The 18,383-nt window shown below is 40.6% G+C and overlaps 2 protein-coding genes across 2 annotated transcripts; one reads left to right on the top strand and one right to left on the bottom strand.

Annotated features, from left to right (window-relative positions):
* Positions 1-3,917: 3,917 nt before the first annotated feature.
* Positions 3,918-5,698, bottom strand: LOC143569931 (uncharacterized). Its single transcript, XM_077055719.1, has 4 exons — positions 5,546-5,698; positions 5,250-5,469; positions 4,569-5,135; positions 3,918-4,045 (listed from the first exon to the last, which is right to left on the bottom strand). Exons 1-4 carry the CDS (start codon positions 5,696-5,698, stop codon positions 3,918-3,920), a joined length of 1,068 nt encoding a protein of 355 aa, XP_076911834.1.
* An 11,178-nt stretch (positions 5,699-16,876) lies between these two features.
* On the top strand, positions 16,877-18,076 carry LOC143569930 (uncharacterized). The gene is made up of 2 exons (XM_077055718.1): positions 16,877-17,779; positions 17,894-18,076. The coding sequence occupies exons 1-2, from the start codon at positions 16,877-16,879 to the stop codon at positions 18,074-18,076; spliced, it is 1,086 nt and encodes a 361-aa protein (XP_076911833.1).
* The last annotated feature ends 307 nt before the right edge of the window (positions 18,077-18,383 follow it).

The raw sequence follows: 18,383 nt of genomic DNA, 5'->3' as shown, positions 1-18,383 counted from the left end.
ATAACACTGCTGCAATCTCAGTAACTAACAATCCCGTCAAACACAGCAAAACTAAACATATTGACATTCGTCATCATTTTATACGGGATTGTGCTGAGAAGAAATTAATTGTGCTAGAAAAGGTTGATTCGTTGGATAATTTCGCCGACCTTTTTACTAAAGCGTTTGACCGACCCCTTTTTCAAAATCTGGTTGAGCTAAATGGGATGATCAATCCCGAGTAACCCTGTTTTTCGTTATTATTTAAAAAAAACGCTTAGAATTATTTCGGTTGCTTCAGTTTGAAGGACACATCCTCGGATATGTTTGGTCCTTACTTCTACTAGTAGATTATGAGGATAGCCATTAACCAGATGACTGAAAGTGACCGGGGCGGTTTATGATGGGTTTTTTTTCGCTGAAAAATAGTCGTTCATACTTAGTTAGAAGGACACATACTCGTATGTGGTCGGTCCAGCTGATCCATTGGATCTTCAGGATAGCCGTTTACCTGAAGACTTTGACTTGATCGGGGCGATAGAATTTAACATTTTTAAATGGGAGATGATATAATTTTTCAAATCTATAACTTCGTAAGAAGTTTCAATACAATGTTTAAAAGAAAATTGATCCAACCATGGAAAGTGATAGAAAAACTAATTCTGTGTGCTTAACTGGTGAAGTTATTAGGCCTAAAAGACTCTAGAACAGCCATTGTAAGTTATGGTAGCTTTATATGGTGTGTAAAAGTAGAAGTGATACAAACTAAATCCCCTCGATTTAATGTGGAGAATCATTCTGAGTTATGAATGTCTCCATGTACATCTTTCTGAATGATAGGCAGAAAAGTGATTACCCTGTCATACACGAGCCCGTGAGTGTTCTGATTCCCGAGAAGATGGTGTGTCAAGTACCTGCAGTGATCCAGATTCGGGACTTGCAGTCGTCTACTATTTGAAGCTGTATTAATACCTTTATTTAAAAAAAAGAAAAAAATGTGTTGTTAAGCCTTTTTGAAGCTTATGTTATTTCAAATATCAACCAAGAGGCAAGAAAGAGAACGGGAAGAAGACTCTAAAGATCAATATGTACTTACTGTTTAATCAGACACTACGGGTCAAGGTCAACTCGGGGTGACTTGGGGAAAGCCAAATACGCTTTGAGAATAGATAGGAGGCATCACAATCTCTCATGTGATGTCCATCTAAATTTTGAGCTTAATTGAACCTAATCCGTATCACAGAAGCTATGAAAACCATACTAAGTTTTATACCTGCTTACAACCTGTTTCTTTATGTCATAATACCGCTGAACATGGATCTATGTGACAGCCACTTAATTAGTATGATTCCAGTTCGGATCTTTTCTAAAACATGCAGGTTCTCGTCAAGACTGAAATTTGATCCCTTTTATTTAATTACTAAAATTTTCATTGCATATTTTGTTTTATGGTTTAAAACTCGGTTACTTGGTTCTTTGATCGTAAAGTTTAAATCTTTAATGGAGGATTTTAAAAGAAAGTTGCTTTTCGATCAAATTTATAAGGTCCTGTTTTGTAAATTAAGTTAGGCGAACTTGTGTTAAGGTAAAGAGGCGAAGGTGTCCATGCTTGGTGTTAAGTGAAAGAAAATGAAAAATCACAAGTACTCCCGAGCACACCCTTGCTACCGAGCACACTCTTGCTACCGAGCACACTTTTGCTCCCGAGCATGCTTGGTGTTAAGTGAAAGAAAATGAAAAATCACAAGTACTCCAGAGCACACCCTTGCTACCGAGCACACTTTTGCTTCCGAGCACACTTTTGCTCCCGATCATGCTTGGTGTTAAGTGAGAAAATGAAAAATCACAAGTACTCCCAAGCACACCCTTGCTACCGAGCACACTTTTGCTCCCGAGCACACTTTTGCTCCCGAGCATGCTTGGTGTTATGTGAAAGAAAATGAAAAAGCACTAAGTAATCCAAGCACACTTTGTTTACGAGCACTAAGTAATCCGAGCACACTTTACTCCGAGCACACTTTGTGCTAGTTAAAAATTGAAAAATACAAGTGTTGTGCTTTCCGAGTAGACTTTACTTCCGAACACATTGTGTGCTAGTTGAAACGGGGCCATTTGTATACATTCAGGTGTTCTACACTTACGCCCACATAATGCTTCAAACGGGGCCATTTGGATACTCGTATGATAACTGTTGTTGTATGAGAATTCCATTAAAGCAAGATGTGTATCCCAACTTCCTCCTAAGTCGATAACACAACCACGAAGCATATCTTCCAAGGTTTGAATCGTACGTTCACTTTGGCCATCAGTTTGGGGATGGTATGCAGTACTACATTTAATCGGGTCCCCATTGCTTTTTGAAAGCTTGACCAAAATTTGAAGTAAAATGGTTGCCTTTATCATAAATGATGGATAGCGGCACATCATGTAAGGATACTAATTTTTCGACATATAAGTGTGCTTACTTATCCATACTAAACGTTTCTTGTATCGAAATAAAATGAGCAGACTTAGTAAGTCTATCTACAATAACCCAGATTGCATCATTCTGGCGAGAAGTCTTAGGTAACTTCATGATGAAATCCATTGTTATCATATCCCATTTCCATATCGGAATTTCAAGTTGTTGTAGTAATCCTAACGCTTTTGATGTTCGGCTTTTACTTTAGAACACGTCAGGCATTCAGCTACATATAGAGCAATATCTTTCTTCATACCGATCCACCAGTAATCATCTTTTAGTTTGTGATACATCTTGTCACTTCCCAGATGCATCATATACTTCGACTTATGAGCTTCTTCAATAATCTTCTTTCTTAAATTCCAGACCATTGGTACCCAAATCCTTGTACCAAGTCTAAGTATATCGTCACTTCCTTTGACTAGTTGGTCGATTGTACCATTTTCTTTTTCGGCTTTAATGTTTCCTTCTTCCAGTTCTAACTTCTGAGCTTCTTTGATCTGACTAGCTAAGGTGCTGTTTGTTTTTGCAGACATAAACTGTCTGTAAGCTGATTTCATCTGTTTTTATGTCTGCAGCTGAAGATGTGGTCTGAAGCTCTGTAAGCTGAAAAAATAAGACTGTTTGTTTTTGCAGACATAAACTGTTTGTTTTTGCGACGATGAAGTTGCCGGAGGCGATGACGGAGGTGAATCATATCTGGCCGGAGTTTATGGGATGCTTATTGTTGTTTTTGGATGGTTGGAGAGGAGGCAGCAGGAGAGCAGGTAGGGTGAAGATGTGTGAAGCAATAATTTTTAGCTTCTTTTTTAAGATAAAAGAAGCTGATTTCAGATCTTATCTTAAAAAAAAACAAACAGTCTTCATGGGTGATGTCTGCGCGCCTGCAGACATCACCCCTCCTGCAGATGTTTTAATCAAAAACAAACACAACCTAAATCAACTTTGAGTTCCAATCTAAGAGCTCGGACTCTCTTTGGTTTCTCATGTTCTTTCCTAATTAAGGCGTCAGCCACAACATTGGCTTTTCCTTCGTGGTATATAATCTCACATTCATAATCATTAAGCGTTTCCATCCAACGCCTTTGTCTCATATGAAATTCCTTTTGATTGAATATATGCTTTAAACTCTTGTGATCAGTGTATACAATGAACTTAACACCATACAAGTAATGTCGTCATATTTTCAACGTGAAAATTATAGCACCCAATTCAAGGCCGTGTGTGGTGTAATTCTTTTTATGAACCTTTAATTGTCTCGAAGCATAAGCAATTACTATCTTTCCTTGCCTCAAAACACATCCCATTCTTGTGTGCGAAGCATCACAGTAAATGGAAAGTTCTCTAGTCCTTCTGGCAAGGCCGGGATAGGTGCATTGGTTAACTTTTATTTGAGTGTTTCGAATGCTTCTTCTTGCTTCGATCCCCATTCAAACTTAATTGTCTTTCTCGTGATTGAAGTTAATGGAACGGCTATTCAGGAGAAGTCATGAATAAACCTTCGGTAATATCCGGCTAAGCCTGGGAAACTTCTGACTTGAGTCGGTGTCTTGGGTTTCTCCCACTTGGTAATGGCTTCTATCTTAGCTGGATCTACTTGAATACCTTTCTCATTTATAACATGACCAAGAAATTGAACTTCAGACAACCAGAATTCACATTTGGAGAAGGCGTACAAATTCTCGTTACTTAGGGTTTCAAGTATGATTTTGAGGTGAACTTGATGATCGTCTTTGGATTTTGAGTAGACAAGAATGTCATCAATGAAGACGATAACAATTTTGTCAATATATGGTTTACAAATACGATTCATCATATCCATGAAAGCTGCCGGAGCATTAGTGAGTCCAAAAGGCGTCACGGTGAACTCATTATGTCCGTATCGGGATCTAAATTCCGTTTTAGGTATATCTTCCTCTTGTACTTTCAACTGGTGGTAACCCGATCTAAGATCAATCTTTGAAAAAACAACTTGCTCCTTGAAGCTGGTCGAACCAATCGTCGATTCTTGGAAGTGGATACTTGTTCTTAATGGTAACTTTATTTAGTTCTCTATAATCTATACACATTCTCATCGATCCATCCTTCTTCTTTACGAATAGAATTGGAGCTCCCCATGGTGACGAACTCAGTCGTATAAATCCTTTTTCAAAAAGCTCATCTAACTGCTTCTTTAATTCTTTCATTTTTGTAGGTGCTAGTCTATAAGGATACTTAGCTATCGGTGAAGTTCCTGGCATGAGGTTGATTCTAAACTCTACTTCTCTATCTGGCGAGGCTCCTGGTAACTCATCAGGAAATACATCTTGGAATTCGGAAACGATTGGCACCTCTTCTATCTTCTTGGGTTCTAGTTCTTTAGTTACATAGGCCATGAATGCAAGGCATCCCTTGCCTAAGAAACTACTTGCTTTGATCTTAGAAATAATTCCTACTTTTCCCCTTTCTTTGTCTCCAGTGATACGAATGGTTTTATTGTTAGACGTTTGAATGTCAATGGCTCTACCATTACATAAGATACGGGCTTGATTAGTGGATAACCAGTCCATACCTAGAACTACATCAAAATCTGCTAACGTCATAGGTAACAATCGTATAGGTATGATGTGATCGGCTAACGAAATTATGGCATTATTTAAAGCTTCAGTTATTTTACTCACATTTCTATCAGCAGTTTCGACTTCATATTGTTTATCTAGTTTAACCAAGGGTTCTTTTAATAGACTACAGAATTTATAATCTATAAAACTTTGGTTTTCTCCTGAGTCAAATAAAACCCTAGCATAAACATTATTAATAGGAAACGTACCAGTGATCACGTCCAGTATATCAATTGCATTCTGGGTGTCTAGCATAAAGACATGAGCATTTCCTTTCTTGGCATCGGTCTTGGTACTGCTGCCATCTGAACGAGCCGTCGTTGTTGTTGGCTTCTTCTTCGGACACTCATTGCTAAAGTGTCCCTTCTCACCACAGTCGAAACACACTACTTCCTTCTTCTTACAGTCTGCTTCCACATGACCTGGTCTCTTGCAAAAATTATACAACAGTGTTGGTTGGTCGAAGACATCTACCGAAATGTCTCCTCCCGCAAGATTTGCACACAGGGAGACTATACACGAACGCCCCTTCCCGTTTCTTCTCAACCTTCTTCATCTTTCCTCCCACAGTCGTTTTTCCGTCATCCCTCTTCTTCTCATCACGATTTCTAATCAGCCCATCCATCAAATACTCGGCCAACTCCATAGCAGATTCCATCGTGGACGGCATATGTGAATGAACTAAATCACGGATATATTGGTAACCCGTAGATGTATCGTGTCACTTTGTTAATTTCAGGAGTGACCGGGTGAGGTACAATTTGACAGTACTCAAGAAATTTAGTGTTATATTCCTTGAGATTTGTTCCTACAACTTTATGATTCTAAAGCTTTGTTTGTATTTGATCCATTTCATTAATCGGTCAAAACTTCTTTAATATCATAGCTTAAACGTTGCCCAGTCTAGATTATAGAAATTTTCTCTACCCTTGATTCCGATTAGGGTATTTCACCATTCTAGTGCCTCTCCCTTGAACATCTGGGAGGTATATTGCACTTTCTCACTTTCCGTACACTTGCTAATCAGTACAATTGATTCCATTTCCTCTAACCATCGGAGGGTGTTTATCGCTCCCTTATCCCCATGGAACTACTTGGGGTTATAAACTTTGAATACTTTGAAATCACAACCCTCGTGAATTTTTAATTTCTTGGTTTTATCACGAAGATCATTTTCAGCCGTTGAACTTTCATCACTTGCTTCTTTCTTTTTCTCATTTTTTTTTCTTACTCTCTTTCTTTTCTGTTTCCTTTTTAGATTCTTTCTTTGAACAGGCGGTTTCACTTTTGCATCGACTTCCTCTTTTATTAGATTGGGAAGCGGTTCGGCTTGGATCATTTTTTGTTAATTCATAGATTGGTGTTACAGCTTCTTTTATTAGGTCGCGAATACCAAGTACATAGTCTTTCAGTATCGCTTGAATGCTCTCTGCTACAGTCTTTTCTTTATTGTTGATTATGTTTTCTTCAACGGTCTTTTCTTTATTATTTATTTATTGATTACTGTTGGCTTTAGACATGCTGTTACATGAATAAAACAAGTTCAGAAAAAAGACAGACTTTCTTTATAATACATTATTTATTTTACAAAGAAAACATAGTTAACAACAGCACATAACAACGATTCCTAATCCTTAATCCACTTTTTAACAAGATTCTTCATCTTGTCACATTTCTTAACTATCTTCTTTCCTATTTTCTTTTTGTCTACTTACTCATTCCTCAGCTCGTCCATCACTGAATTTGACGGGTTAGGATATCCCGTTGGTGCGGATGCAGCTGGGAAGAGATAAGCGTTTTCCCTTGGATAGAGATGCGGGTTTGCAACGTATGCATGCATTTCTTCATCGGGAATATTGGTAGTATAAAATTCCTCGATGAGATTTGCTTCCTCGCGGATCTCATTAGCTTGTTGTGATATTGAAGGTCTTGGTCCAACATACAGAGGAAAATAAGGATTCTCGTTCTCCTCATTTTCTTCTTCGGGATCCTCCTCTTCCTCAGGTCTTCCTCCGATTCATAAGGATTCTTGATTGGTGATTGAACTAATCTCTTTTTGTATGGCAAGATGACCCTCATCCTTGGTTTACGGCTTGGTTCTGCAGTGGTCGGTGAGATCTGGTATTGATAGTTCAATGGTGGTGATCCGAATTGCCATCTCCTTTGGTCAGAGTGGCAATTCATCCAGCTAGACGATTCTGATTCAGTCTCCTGTTTGATCTTACACTGCACTTCCTGTTCCTCGGAAGGATGATGTGTGGGAATGTCGGATGGATAGTACTGGGGAATGTTGTTGGGAGTGCTGTCGGAGATTTCGATTGGGCATTGTTGACTTCCTGGGAGATACGCGGGTTGGCTCCCGTATGGTAACATCGGAATGATCAGTTGATTGTGATTGAAAAAGCTAGTATAATAATTATTGCTACTTTCCATATTGGATGGTTCATAGTTGAATGTTTGTTTTTATCGTATTGCTACTCGGCGTCTAAGACCAAGATAGTTAATGTAAGACATCTGCACTCAATTTAGGTTTTCTACTTCCAGTATATGTACCACTTCCCTACACATATAACGGTATTCTCCAAGCCACAAAGCCCTGAACAGAGAACTATTCATGACCGTTTAGCCATCGGCTACATAGCCTTTGACAGATTAGTCTTAACAGTTATATTTGGATCCAGACACATGCTTATTCAGTCTGAGTTGATTTTATTCTTTACTTTGTATTATAACGTTTTAGAGATCACATAATCTCATGAAATCATTGACTGACTCGTTAAGACAAACACCCGTTCATCTTTGTCGAGTATAAATATGCTTTGATTGATTGAAAAGGTTAACGTATTCACCTGTACCGTCGGTGTTGGAAAACCTTGACTGTGAATGATTGAGAATGATATTTAACCTATACATAAATAGGTTTGTATAAATACCTGAATGGTGTTTTGATTAAGCTATGATTGTTAAGCTTAACCTTGAAATCGTTTATCTTTGATTGTGAATGAAAACACTTAGTTTTTATGTGACGTTTGATGTAGCATGCTTTAGCTTAATAGGTTATAACACGTTGGTAAGTTTCTCCAGGTAAGTAAACGGGTCCCTTGGTTGATTAAGATTTGTACGAATTACTTTTCCTTAGGCAAGAAACTTACTACTAGCGATATCACCCTTACAGTTACTACATGCCCGTCAAAATATATCTTTGTTTAACATTACTTTGCTACGAAGTAACATTTATGAAAACTCGTTTATGAATGTGAATGTTTACAAAATATTTAACAAATATTTTCAAGGTTAAAGGCCATAGCCTCGATTGATTGTTTAAGCGATAATTCAAATAACTTAAACATAACTCCTACCATAGATCGGATACTTAGAATGATAATAAGAAAAAGGCGGGATCTTGATCTACTCGCTTATGTGATTGCTACTTGATTATAACTTCTATTCTCGCACGAACTTCAAGATAAAGGTACGTCGGCTTGCTGCGTCAACATGGCACGTTTCCCTATGCTTATGTGTGTGAAAGTGAAGGTGTAATGGGATGAATGATTTACAATCCCGTAACCCTCTATTTATAGGCAGAATCTGCCACTTATCGTGATACGCAATGGGTTTTCTTTACCCCGTCGTCGTCGCCTTATCTGCTTATGACACGTAGCCTGTCATATTGTGTGCCACGTGTTGACACGTGGTTGGACACGTTTCCAGTGACTCAGCATGGTCATCGCGATACGCGATGACCGTTTATCGCGATGACCGTTTATAGTTGGGCCGTAGCATATTGCTACGCCGCCCATTTCTTGGTCTGTGTGCAAGGCCATTGCGCTACGCGATGGGCTTATGTTTACCCCGTCGAGCATCGCAATGGGTGAAGTTTTCAGTATTCATATTTGGTCCCTATTCTTTACAAGTTAATTATTTTAGCTAGAATTTTATAGGGTTAAAGATGTGGTGTTACAAAGAATCCACTCCATTGATCCTTGGTGATTATTAAATAAACACGTGATAAACTTGTCGTAATAATTTATGATAAAATAGCCCCTCATTTCTAAGTGAGCATACCCTATGACATAAAAGAAATTAGCATGCGCATTTTAAAGTCAACCCTTTCCTAATGTCATGCTACCACGAGAATGTCAATTTGAGTTGGCAAGTAGTTTAGTAAAGTAGAAAGATTAGGATTGACTTTGATTTCTCAAATACTAATTCTAACAACTTTGGGTGGTTATAGTTTAGTCACACAACCTTTCCTTGGTTGATTTAAGTAGGTTATAATTACACATTCCTTTAACATATGATTTCTTTAACTAGCATGATAACCTAAGCAATCGTGTTAACAATGTTATTTCAGAATTACCAAAACTTGAGAAATAGATCATAACTTATATCTCATCATTTCTAAGTACAATATAAGGATCCATGTTTCGATTAATTATCAAAGTATTTCTATCTTTCAAGAACATGAATCGATCATGAATGATTGCCAATATAATTGTCAATCACCAACTTTGAATTGTTGAATTAAGATGGTGTAACATTTATCATCAAAAGATAATTGCAAGATAACCATGTACTTTACTAAACTAAATCACATGTTTAATATAATCATCAAGTAAAACAAATCTTCTTCATAGATTTTATATGGTAAATGGATTTTAGCTTATAATGAGCATTGTTATGAACATTAAAAAAGATGATGATAACAAACACATGATTAAACTAGAACAATCTAACCAAATGTGGATGAATCTCCCTTCTTAATGGTGATGATGGATTATGATGATGTTGATGATGATGGATGATGATGGTAATCTCCAAGCCTTCAAACTCCTCACAAGATCTTCAATATGAGTGTAATGTGGGTGTTTTTATAAGAGAACCCCGTTTAGAGATCTTCTTCAAGCACACTTGGTTAATGCAACATGAGCCTCTATTTATAGGCTTTCTGGAGAGAGAGGCATGACCTCGTGCTTTATGAGGCACGGCCCCATGTCCAGGTGTCCAGTTGCATTAAATGTTGTCAGATAGTACATGATAACTCACCACGGCCCCATGCTTCCTGAGGCACGGCCCCGTGCATTTTAGTGACATGTGCTAATTATTTTTGTCTTATCTAGAAGGTGACCACGGGCCCATGGTGACATAAGCACGGCCCCGTGCTTCTTTCTCCAGTATTTGTCTTTTCTTGTAGAATTTTGTCTTTTATTGGGTTCAGAAGAATCGGTGCGTGGTCCTTGAGGCATGGCCCCGTGCTTGAGTGTTTTCTTGAGTTTTCTTTCGTTTTTCTTCGTCTTTTAACTTATTTCTTTGTTTAAGGCTTGGTTTTACCTGAAATTGCATTTTAATATGATAAGTACCCTTCTGAGCTATATTATTTGATAGAAGTTGCAGTTTTTAAAGGTTATTTGATTTTAAAAAGATGTATAATTTTATGCACATTAGGATGACATCCTCCCCCATCCAGATGAATTTCGTCCACCAATCATAAGCACTGTGCGGAGGTTCAATACCTATAACCCTCTTGGCCACAGTGGCACAATTAAACCACCCGTCACGATCATGCATCTTGTAAGAAACAGAGAACTAAACAACTTTGGGCACAATGTTGTTCGCCCTACAAACGAATTCGAAGTGGCGAATTAGCATTAAGTCGAAGGGGTGAACCTGTAACAGGTGTATCCCATGGCCAGTCAGAACGTTTCCTAGGAACTTGGTTATCGGAAACCGAAGATTCCCCAACGAAAAACGTTCAGTGTAAACGGCCATTTTGCCGGACGGAGGCTTGTCGGCGGTAGAACCGACAGCCGGTAACTCCTGTTCCCACTTCGGTGCTACCCCATAGGTGGTAACGAGTTTTTCGAACTCAGATTGCTTTCATTTTATCTCAACCATCTCGATAGAAGGTGAGGACGAAACTTTCTTATCGCCGGCCATCGTATCAGAAAAGAAAGGAAAACAGTGAGCAATCGTGGAAATTCGAAAAGATAATAGAGAGAAAACAAAGAAGAAGACGAACGATTGAAGACGGTAAAGGACTCAAAGGAAGGTAGCCTCCTTATTTATACCCATCGTAATTAATGCGATGGAAGTTTTGACAGTAGAGAGAGAAAGACAAGGTCCACTAAAGTTACGCCACGTCACGCGGGAAAACCAAAAAAGCGAAAAAAAGGTGTACAGTAGAGTACAGTTGACAGCCAACATAGACGTCACGTCAACTATGCGGCTCCTGCAAGCTGTCACATCGTCCTTTTTCATGTTTATCCTCACAAACACAAACTATCTCCACCAAACACAAAAAAATCGAAAAATCCTCAAAAAATATCTCAAGTCCAAAATTTCACCGGCATAAAACATCACGCGGAAGAAACAATGGACCGGGGGACTTATAGAGGTAGGGTAGCAAAAGGACCCAAATTCCTTAGAGATTACCCGCGGGTGGAAGAGGACTCCCTCAAAGATCACTCACGGAACATATTAATCACCCGCATAACTCAAGTTAGAGGAAGAATAGTAATAAGATTCAGAGACTATCTGCGGGGTAATCCAGACGTCCTCAGAAGTCATCCGCAGGGTATTATTCCCACCCGCGAAGATGACCAGAGGGTGACGTCAGAGGGTGCAACTGTAGTTAACTAACTTCCTTCTAGAAGATTTATCAGGATCTTTCCTTAGGAAGCATGTGAGGTAACGACCAATGAAGAAAGGGCAGGTGGCGAGTTTGTTATAACCGTACACATGGCAAATAATCTCTCCCAGTCACATGCGGACACGTGTCCAGGTTGTTACAAAGGCATCTTCTAGAAAAGGACAGCTAGACCAATAATATTCCCTAAACCCTTCGGCTATAAATACCTTTGTCATCTCCATGAGGTATTCATTCACACTTCACTCTTACTCTCAATACTTTATACTTTTCTCTCCCTAAGATCAGTACTAATTCTCACATCGGATGATGGTTACGGGAAGGCCCCCCTCTTGTCCCTCCCGTAACGAGCTCACGGTGGTTGTTTTTCGGGTTTTGGTTATTTGACTTGGGAGATTGGGCTTGTATCGTTACTTTGGTAATTCCGAATCTCGTGGACTCATTGATCTAATTCCTTAGGGATTAGATCCGTGTTTCTTCATCTACCAACATGGCACCAAAACTGGTTTGGGCTGAGTCCTTGGCGCGTAAGAGAAAAGTCGCACGCTTTCATGTTCCTTTTTCTTTTTTTTCTAGGAATTCAGTTGTAAATGAGCCAATATGCTCGTCAATTGAGTTTTTAGTTTGAAAAGTCGTTTTGTAGGTGGGCTAGTTAATAAACAATCCTTATGCAAGTTCCCTAGTATTTTTTGCTTGGTTAATTTTTTCATTATTAAAAATATATGGCACCTATTTACAACTAATTCTATAGAGGTAGGGTACCAAAAAGACCTAAATACCCTTAAGAACCTCTCGTGGGTCAGAGGATTCTTCCTCGTAAGACACCCGCAGAACATATGAATCACCTGCATAACCGTCTAAGGAGGGAACACCCGTACGACTTATGCGAAAGCATCCTGGCACCCTCAGAAGTCATCCGCAGGACAAAGTATTCATCCGCCTAAATGACCAGGATGTAATGCCTCAGGACAGCTGTAATTAACTAATTACTTTCTAGAAGATTTACCAAGATGCTTTCTTGGGCAATACGTGATCTCTCGGCGAATGAATAAAGGACACATGGCAAGGCCGTTACAACCATGCACATTGCCAGGGTTATTTATCATCCTATCTCAGAAGGACGCGTGTCCACGTTGTTATACATGCACATGCGACGTATAGCTGAACCTATCATTTGAGGACACGTATCCAGGTGGTTACAAGAGCATCTTCTGAAAAGGACAGCTGGCCCAATCACCTTCCCACATCCTTCGGCTATAAATACCCTCTCAATCTTCATGAGGTATTCATGCACTCCCACTGTACTCTCTATATACTTAAGTACTTTATCTTCATCAGAATTGTACTTATTCTCACGCCGGAGGGTGGTTACGGGAAGACCCCCCCCCCCCCCCTCTTGTCCTTCCCGTAACGAGCTCACGGTGTTGGTTTTGCAAGTTTACGTCACTGGACTTCGGGAAGTTGGGCTTATACCGTATTGGTTTTTATCCGTATCCTACCCTGTGGACTCATCGGATCTAAGACCCGTTAAGGGGGGTAGTCTGTGTTTCTTCATTGACGCCATCCGTTCTTTTGTTAGAACAGCAATAATTTTTTGTTCCTTTTCGTTGTACGATATGAGTCAGTTTCCTGAGGGGCCGACAGGAACCCCTTCACCTGCTTCACGTGTTACTAATACAGAAGCACCTGAAGGTTTTTCTTTAAGTTTTTTTGCAAGTGTCATGGCTCCGGGTTCACGTACTGCTGATATAACACCTGGAGGTCATACCCTTGAGCGTACTATAGTACCAGTTGGACCAACTCATACTGATTTGGGATGTGTCACGGCACCAGAGGGTTCCAATTTGGGTGACCTCGGGCGAATTATGAGAGAAACTCGCCGGACTCAGTCAAAATTGGGTTTAGAAGATGATTCTGGCGATTCTGATCTGGCAAGAACTCATCGACATAATTCCAGATCTAGGGGACCACTGTCTCCAGAGGAGTGGCTCCGTATCCAACAAGAGAATGGACAGCCAAATACGAGCTTAGAGTACGCAACGAACATTTCCATGCCCGCACTCTGACTTATGATGAATCGCCCAGGAGATCTCTTTCCCCTCCACCAACGGTGAGAGGAAGTCAAATCTGTTATAGTCAATAAATGGAACATGAATTTGGCGAAGTACGGAGGTTGCGTCCCCGTCCTCGTGTGGACATGCGGATGCCGTCTTACGTAGATGAGCTCGATAGTTACGATTCAACATATCACCCAGGAGACTACAATTTCTACACTGGTGACAGCAGGCTGAGTTCACGGGAAGGGATCAGTCGCCCGTAGGACGTGGTCCGTCATACTCAATATCATAGCGATGCGGAAGAGGATTTCACTAAACCGTATCGCCCAGCATCCTTTGCTGAAAAATCGAAGTTTATAGCACGCATCGCAACAGCAACTTTCCAGTCAATGCTAAAATACCTACATCGGTGGGTTAATATAATGGAATGACTGATCCAAGAGATCATCTCCAAAACTTTGTGACGGTAGGTGGTGTTAGCAGATGGACGCTTCCCTATTGGTGTCACGTGTTTGCATTGATACTAACAGGGGCAGCACGTGAATGGTTTGAAAAATTACCAGATGGTCAAATTTCCAGCTGGGATGACCTGGTGAAAAAATTTTCCCAACAGTTTAGCCAGCAAAAGAAACACACTCGTGATCAGTCGGAAATTTTGGACGTTATTCGCGGAGATAACGAATCTGTGGAAGATTTCATTACCCGATTCAATGATGAAAGTCTGAACATCGGTGGAATCAGAAAAGACATGCCTTTGCGGTGCCTTCCGCAAGAATGTTAGATGTGATCCGTTGATCCGCACACTAACTGGCAGAGATGGGATGCCACAAGAATGGGATGATATCATGACCGCGGCAAAGTTGTATGCCAGAGCTGAGAAAATCTTGGGGTATAACAATTCAAAGAAGAAGTTGAAAGTAGAATTCCAAACACCACGGCCTAATAAACAGGCAAAGGGGACAATTTGGTCTAGACTTTAGCCGAACGCGGAGGTATCAAAATCATTTGACACAAGATCTCTGATTGGTAATAAGAACAAGCAAATTTTTTCAGCACGGTCCTCCAACAATTGGACTCCATTGTCAAAAACACTTCCCGGTCACTCTTAGTGATGGGATTCATTCAAGAACCGAGGAAGTTGAGTTTTTGGTCCTACCCGCAACTTCCAAACATGACATCATCCTAGGACGGGAAGCAATTGGTGACTTTAATGCGCACCCTTCCATAGCTCACGGCACGGTATGAGTTCCAACCCGCACCGGCGTGGCAATAATTCATGTCAATCGACACTGCTTCGCAACTGAAAGTTCAAAGCCTAGAAAAGTTCCAAAACAAGCTCAGAGGACTGAACTAGAAAAATGGGTTTTGAACAAAAAAATTCCCTGATCAGACAGTCATAATCGGACCCGCTATTTCAGAAATAGTGAGGACTTTCTTAAAGCAGTTATTAACCAAAAATATGGACATCTTCTCCTGGCAACCCGCAGACATGACTAGTGTCCACGGAGCATTGCGGAACACAAATTAAGGGTAAACCTGATGTTTACACCAATTGTCCAGAAATAGCGAAATATGGGCCCAGAACAAACGAAAGCCATGAATGATCAAGTACAAGATTTGCTTCATGCCGGAATTATTCGGGAAATCAAATATCAGACATGGGTGGCTAATCCGGTCATTGATCCAAAGAGTAACGGAACGTGGCGGATGTGTATAAACTTCAAAGATTTGAACAAGACATGTCCGAAAGACTGTTATCTGTTGCCGGAAATTGATCTCATAGTAGACGCAGTGGCCCCGTTCAAGTTTAAATGCTTCCTCGATGCCTATAAAGGCTATCACCAAATCCGCATGGCGGCGAGTGATGAGGATAAAACAGCGTTTTGTACAGACCAAGGGACATTTTTCTATAAAATGATGCCCTTTGGATTGAAGAACGTGGGTGCCACATATCAGTGGCTAATGGATCAAGCATTCAAGAACCAGATTGGTCGAAACCTGGAAGTCTACATGGACGACTTGGCAAAAAAAAGCATCGAAGAAGATCATATGTTGAGAGATATCGAAGAGACATTCGAAACCTTAAGGGGTATCAACATGAAGCTGAATCCAGCCTAATATTCCTTCGGGATGGAAGAAGGAAAATTTCTTGGAGTAATTGTCATTGGTGTGGGTTTCAAGGCCAATCCAGATAAAATCCAAGCAGTAGCCCGCATGCCTTCTCCTTCTTCCCTCAAAAAGGTTCAGACGCTTAACGGTCGATTGGTTGCCCTGAATCGTTTTTTAGAAAATCATGCAGCCAAATCTTATACGTTCGTCTCAACATTGAGAAATTGCCTCAAGAAGGCACACTTCAAATGGACCGCGAAGCTGAGAAAGCATTCCTAGAGGTCAAAAAATGCCTAATGGAGTTACCTACGTTGACAGCACCCTATGCGGGATAAACTTTGACGCTATACTTATCAGCATCTGATACTGCCATCAGGGCTGTATTATTGACGGATAGAAAGAATGTCCAAACGCCGATCTATTACGTCAGTAGGACATTGTCAGACCATGAGACCAGATATTCAATTCTGGAAAAACTTGTTTTAGCACTAGTCTATGCCGCTCGACGTCTCCGCATGTACTTTTAGGGGCATCCCATCAATGTGTAAACTGGATATAAACTCAAAAGCGTTCTGAGTAAACCAGAATTGTCTGGGCGACTGGCGAAGTGGGCCAACGAGCTGGGTGAACATGCAGTAGAATATAAACCCAGACTAGCAATTAAAAGACAGGTGTTGGCAGACTTCGTCACTGAGCTTCCGCAACACAAAGAAAAAGAATGTTTGATTGAGCAGCAACCACAAGCACCTCCTGAACAAGGACAAATTTGGTCACTTTTCACGGACGGGGCTTCAAGCAGTGAGGGATCTGGCGTAGGCCTCAGACTAGTCAATCTCGAAGGCCACGAATTCACATACGCCATTAAGTTAGACTTCAAAAGTACTAACAACGAGGCGGAATATGAAGCTTTTCTTGAACGCCTGCGGATAGCCAAGAAGCTTGGGGTGAAACATTTGGAAGCACAGGTGGATTCTATGCTGATTGCGGGATAGATTAAGGAACTTACGAAGCAAGAAATGATGTCATGGCTTCATATCTGTCCAAAACAAAGGATTTAATTCGCCAATTTTCCTCTTTCAACATTATTCACATCAAAAGGAGCGAGAACAAGTCAGCGGATGCCCTTAGCAAGTTGGCTTTAACAAATTTTGAACACTTTGCTAAAGATATTCGTGTTGAAGTCCTTGAACACCCGTCCGTTCCGCAAAATCAAGTTCTGGTAATTCAGACTGGCAGAGAATCTTGGATGACACCAATTATAACTTATCTGTCGTCAGGAATTCTGCTAGCCGAAAAGGCCGCGGCTCAAAAAATCAAGCACAAGGCCTTGAATTACCAAATAAATGATTGTATTTTGTACCGGAGGTCGTTTTTGGGACCGTTATTGCGTTGTGAGGACGCCGAACACGCGAACTACATAATACAAGAAGTCCACGAAGGCATTTCTGGCTTACACGCGGGTCCTAGGATGACCGTGGCAAAACTCATGAACGTTGGCTATTACTGGTCTGGGATGCATTTAGACGCTGTGCAAGAAATCAGGAAATGTGATTCTTGTCAACGTCATGCTCCCAATACCTTGCGCCCAAAGAACGAATTTATACCGGTGACATCCGCATGGCCGTTTCAAAAATGGGCCATCGACATTATGGGACCATTCCCAGAAGCCCCTGGACGAGTCAAATTTTTTATAGTGGCCATTGATTACTTCACCAAATGGGTGGAAGCTAAACCAGTTGCATCGATCACGGCATCGAGCATTAAGAAATTCCTATGGGAATTCATCATTTTCCGGTTTTGTCTTCCGCAGGAACTGGTAAGTGAAAATGGGACCCAGTTTGCGGACAGTGGACTACAACAATGGTTGAAAGAACTTCAAGTTATTCAAAACTTTACATTTGTAGCCCACCCACAAGCAAACGGTCAGGTTGAACGGACCAACCGAACAATCAAGGAAGGGATCAAAGCGAGGTTAGGAACTAAACGGACGGGTTGGGTTGACGAATTGCCTCATGTACTTTGGGCCTTACTCACCCAAAAGAATTCTATTAACTCTGAGACGCCCGCTAGTCTAACCTACGGCACTGAGGCCATGATCCCAGCCGAAATCGGGATTCCATCAGCAAGGGTTTTGTTGATTGATGATAATAATAACGAACTCCGGATGAATCTTGACCTCCTGGAAGAACGGAGGGAACTGGCATCGATCCGCGAGCACAATTAAAAACGCCAACTGCAGAAATATTATAACTCGCGGGTCCAAAAATGTGAATTTGATACTAGAGACTTTGTCTTTCGCAACAATGAGGCTTCTGGCCAGGAACCACCTGGCAAGTTGGCCCCAACTTGGGAAGGCCCTTATAAGATAAAAAAAAGTTTTATCCAAAGGTGCTTACAAGTTACAGAAGTTGGATGGGACGGAGATCCCTAGAACTTGGAATGTGGCACAGTTAAAGAAATGTTACATATAGAAATGACAGTTATTTTTCATTTTTGGCCTGCGTGCCTATATAGACTAGCCGAAAATATGC

This window comes from Bidens hawaiensis, unplaced genomic scaffold (assembly GCF_021521415.1).
Source record: "Bidens hawaiensis isolate Kalapana, Puna unplaced genomic scaffold, B.hawaiensis_p1.1 tig00024805_1, whole genome shotgun sequence".
NCBI lineage: Eukaryota > Viridiplantae > Streptophyta > Magnoliopsida > Asterales > Asteraceae > Bidens > Bidens hawaiensis.
Note: the sequence above shows the minus strand (reverse complement) of the source record. Positions and strands in the feature narration are given on the sequence as shown.

Bases quoted from the DNA above. Each gene is read 5' to 3' on its own strand.
- LOC143569931 (XM_077055719.1), bottom strand. From the start codon at position 5,698: ATGGAATCTGCTATGGAGTTGGCCGAGTATTTGATGGATGGGCTGATT. The intron at 5,136-5,249 runs GTACGTTTCCTA...TGGTTAAACTAG, and splicing joins TATACTGGACGTGATCACTG to ATAAACAATATGAAGTCGAA. The intron at 4,046-4,568 runs GTTCGTCACCAT...TAAATGAGAAAG, and splicing joins AAAAGGATTTATACGACTGA to GTATTCAAGTAGATCCAGCT.
- LOC143569930 (XM_077055718.1), top strand. From the start codon at position 16,877: ATGGCTTCATATCTGTCCAAAACAAAGGATTTAATTCGCCAATTTTCC. The intron at 17,780-17,893 runs GTTGAACGGACC...CTCACCCAAAAG, and splicing joins ACCCACAAGCAAACGGTCAG to AATTCTATTAACTCTGAGAC.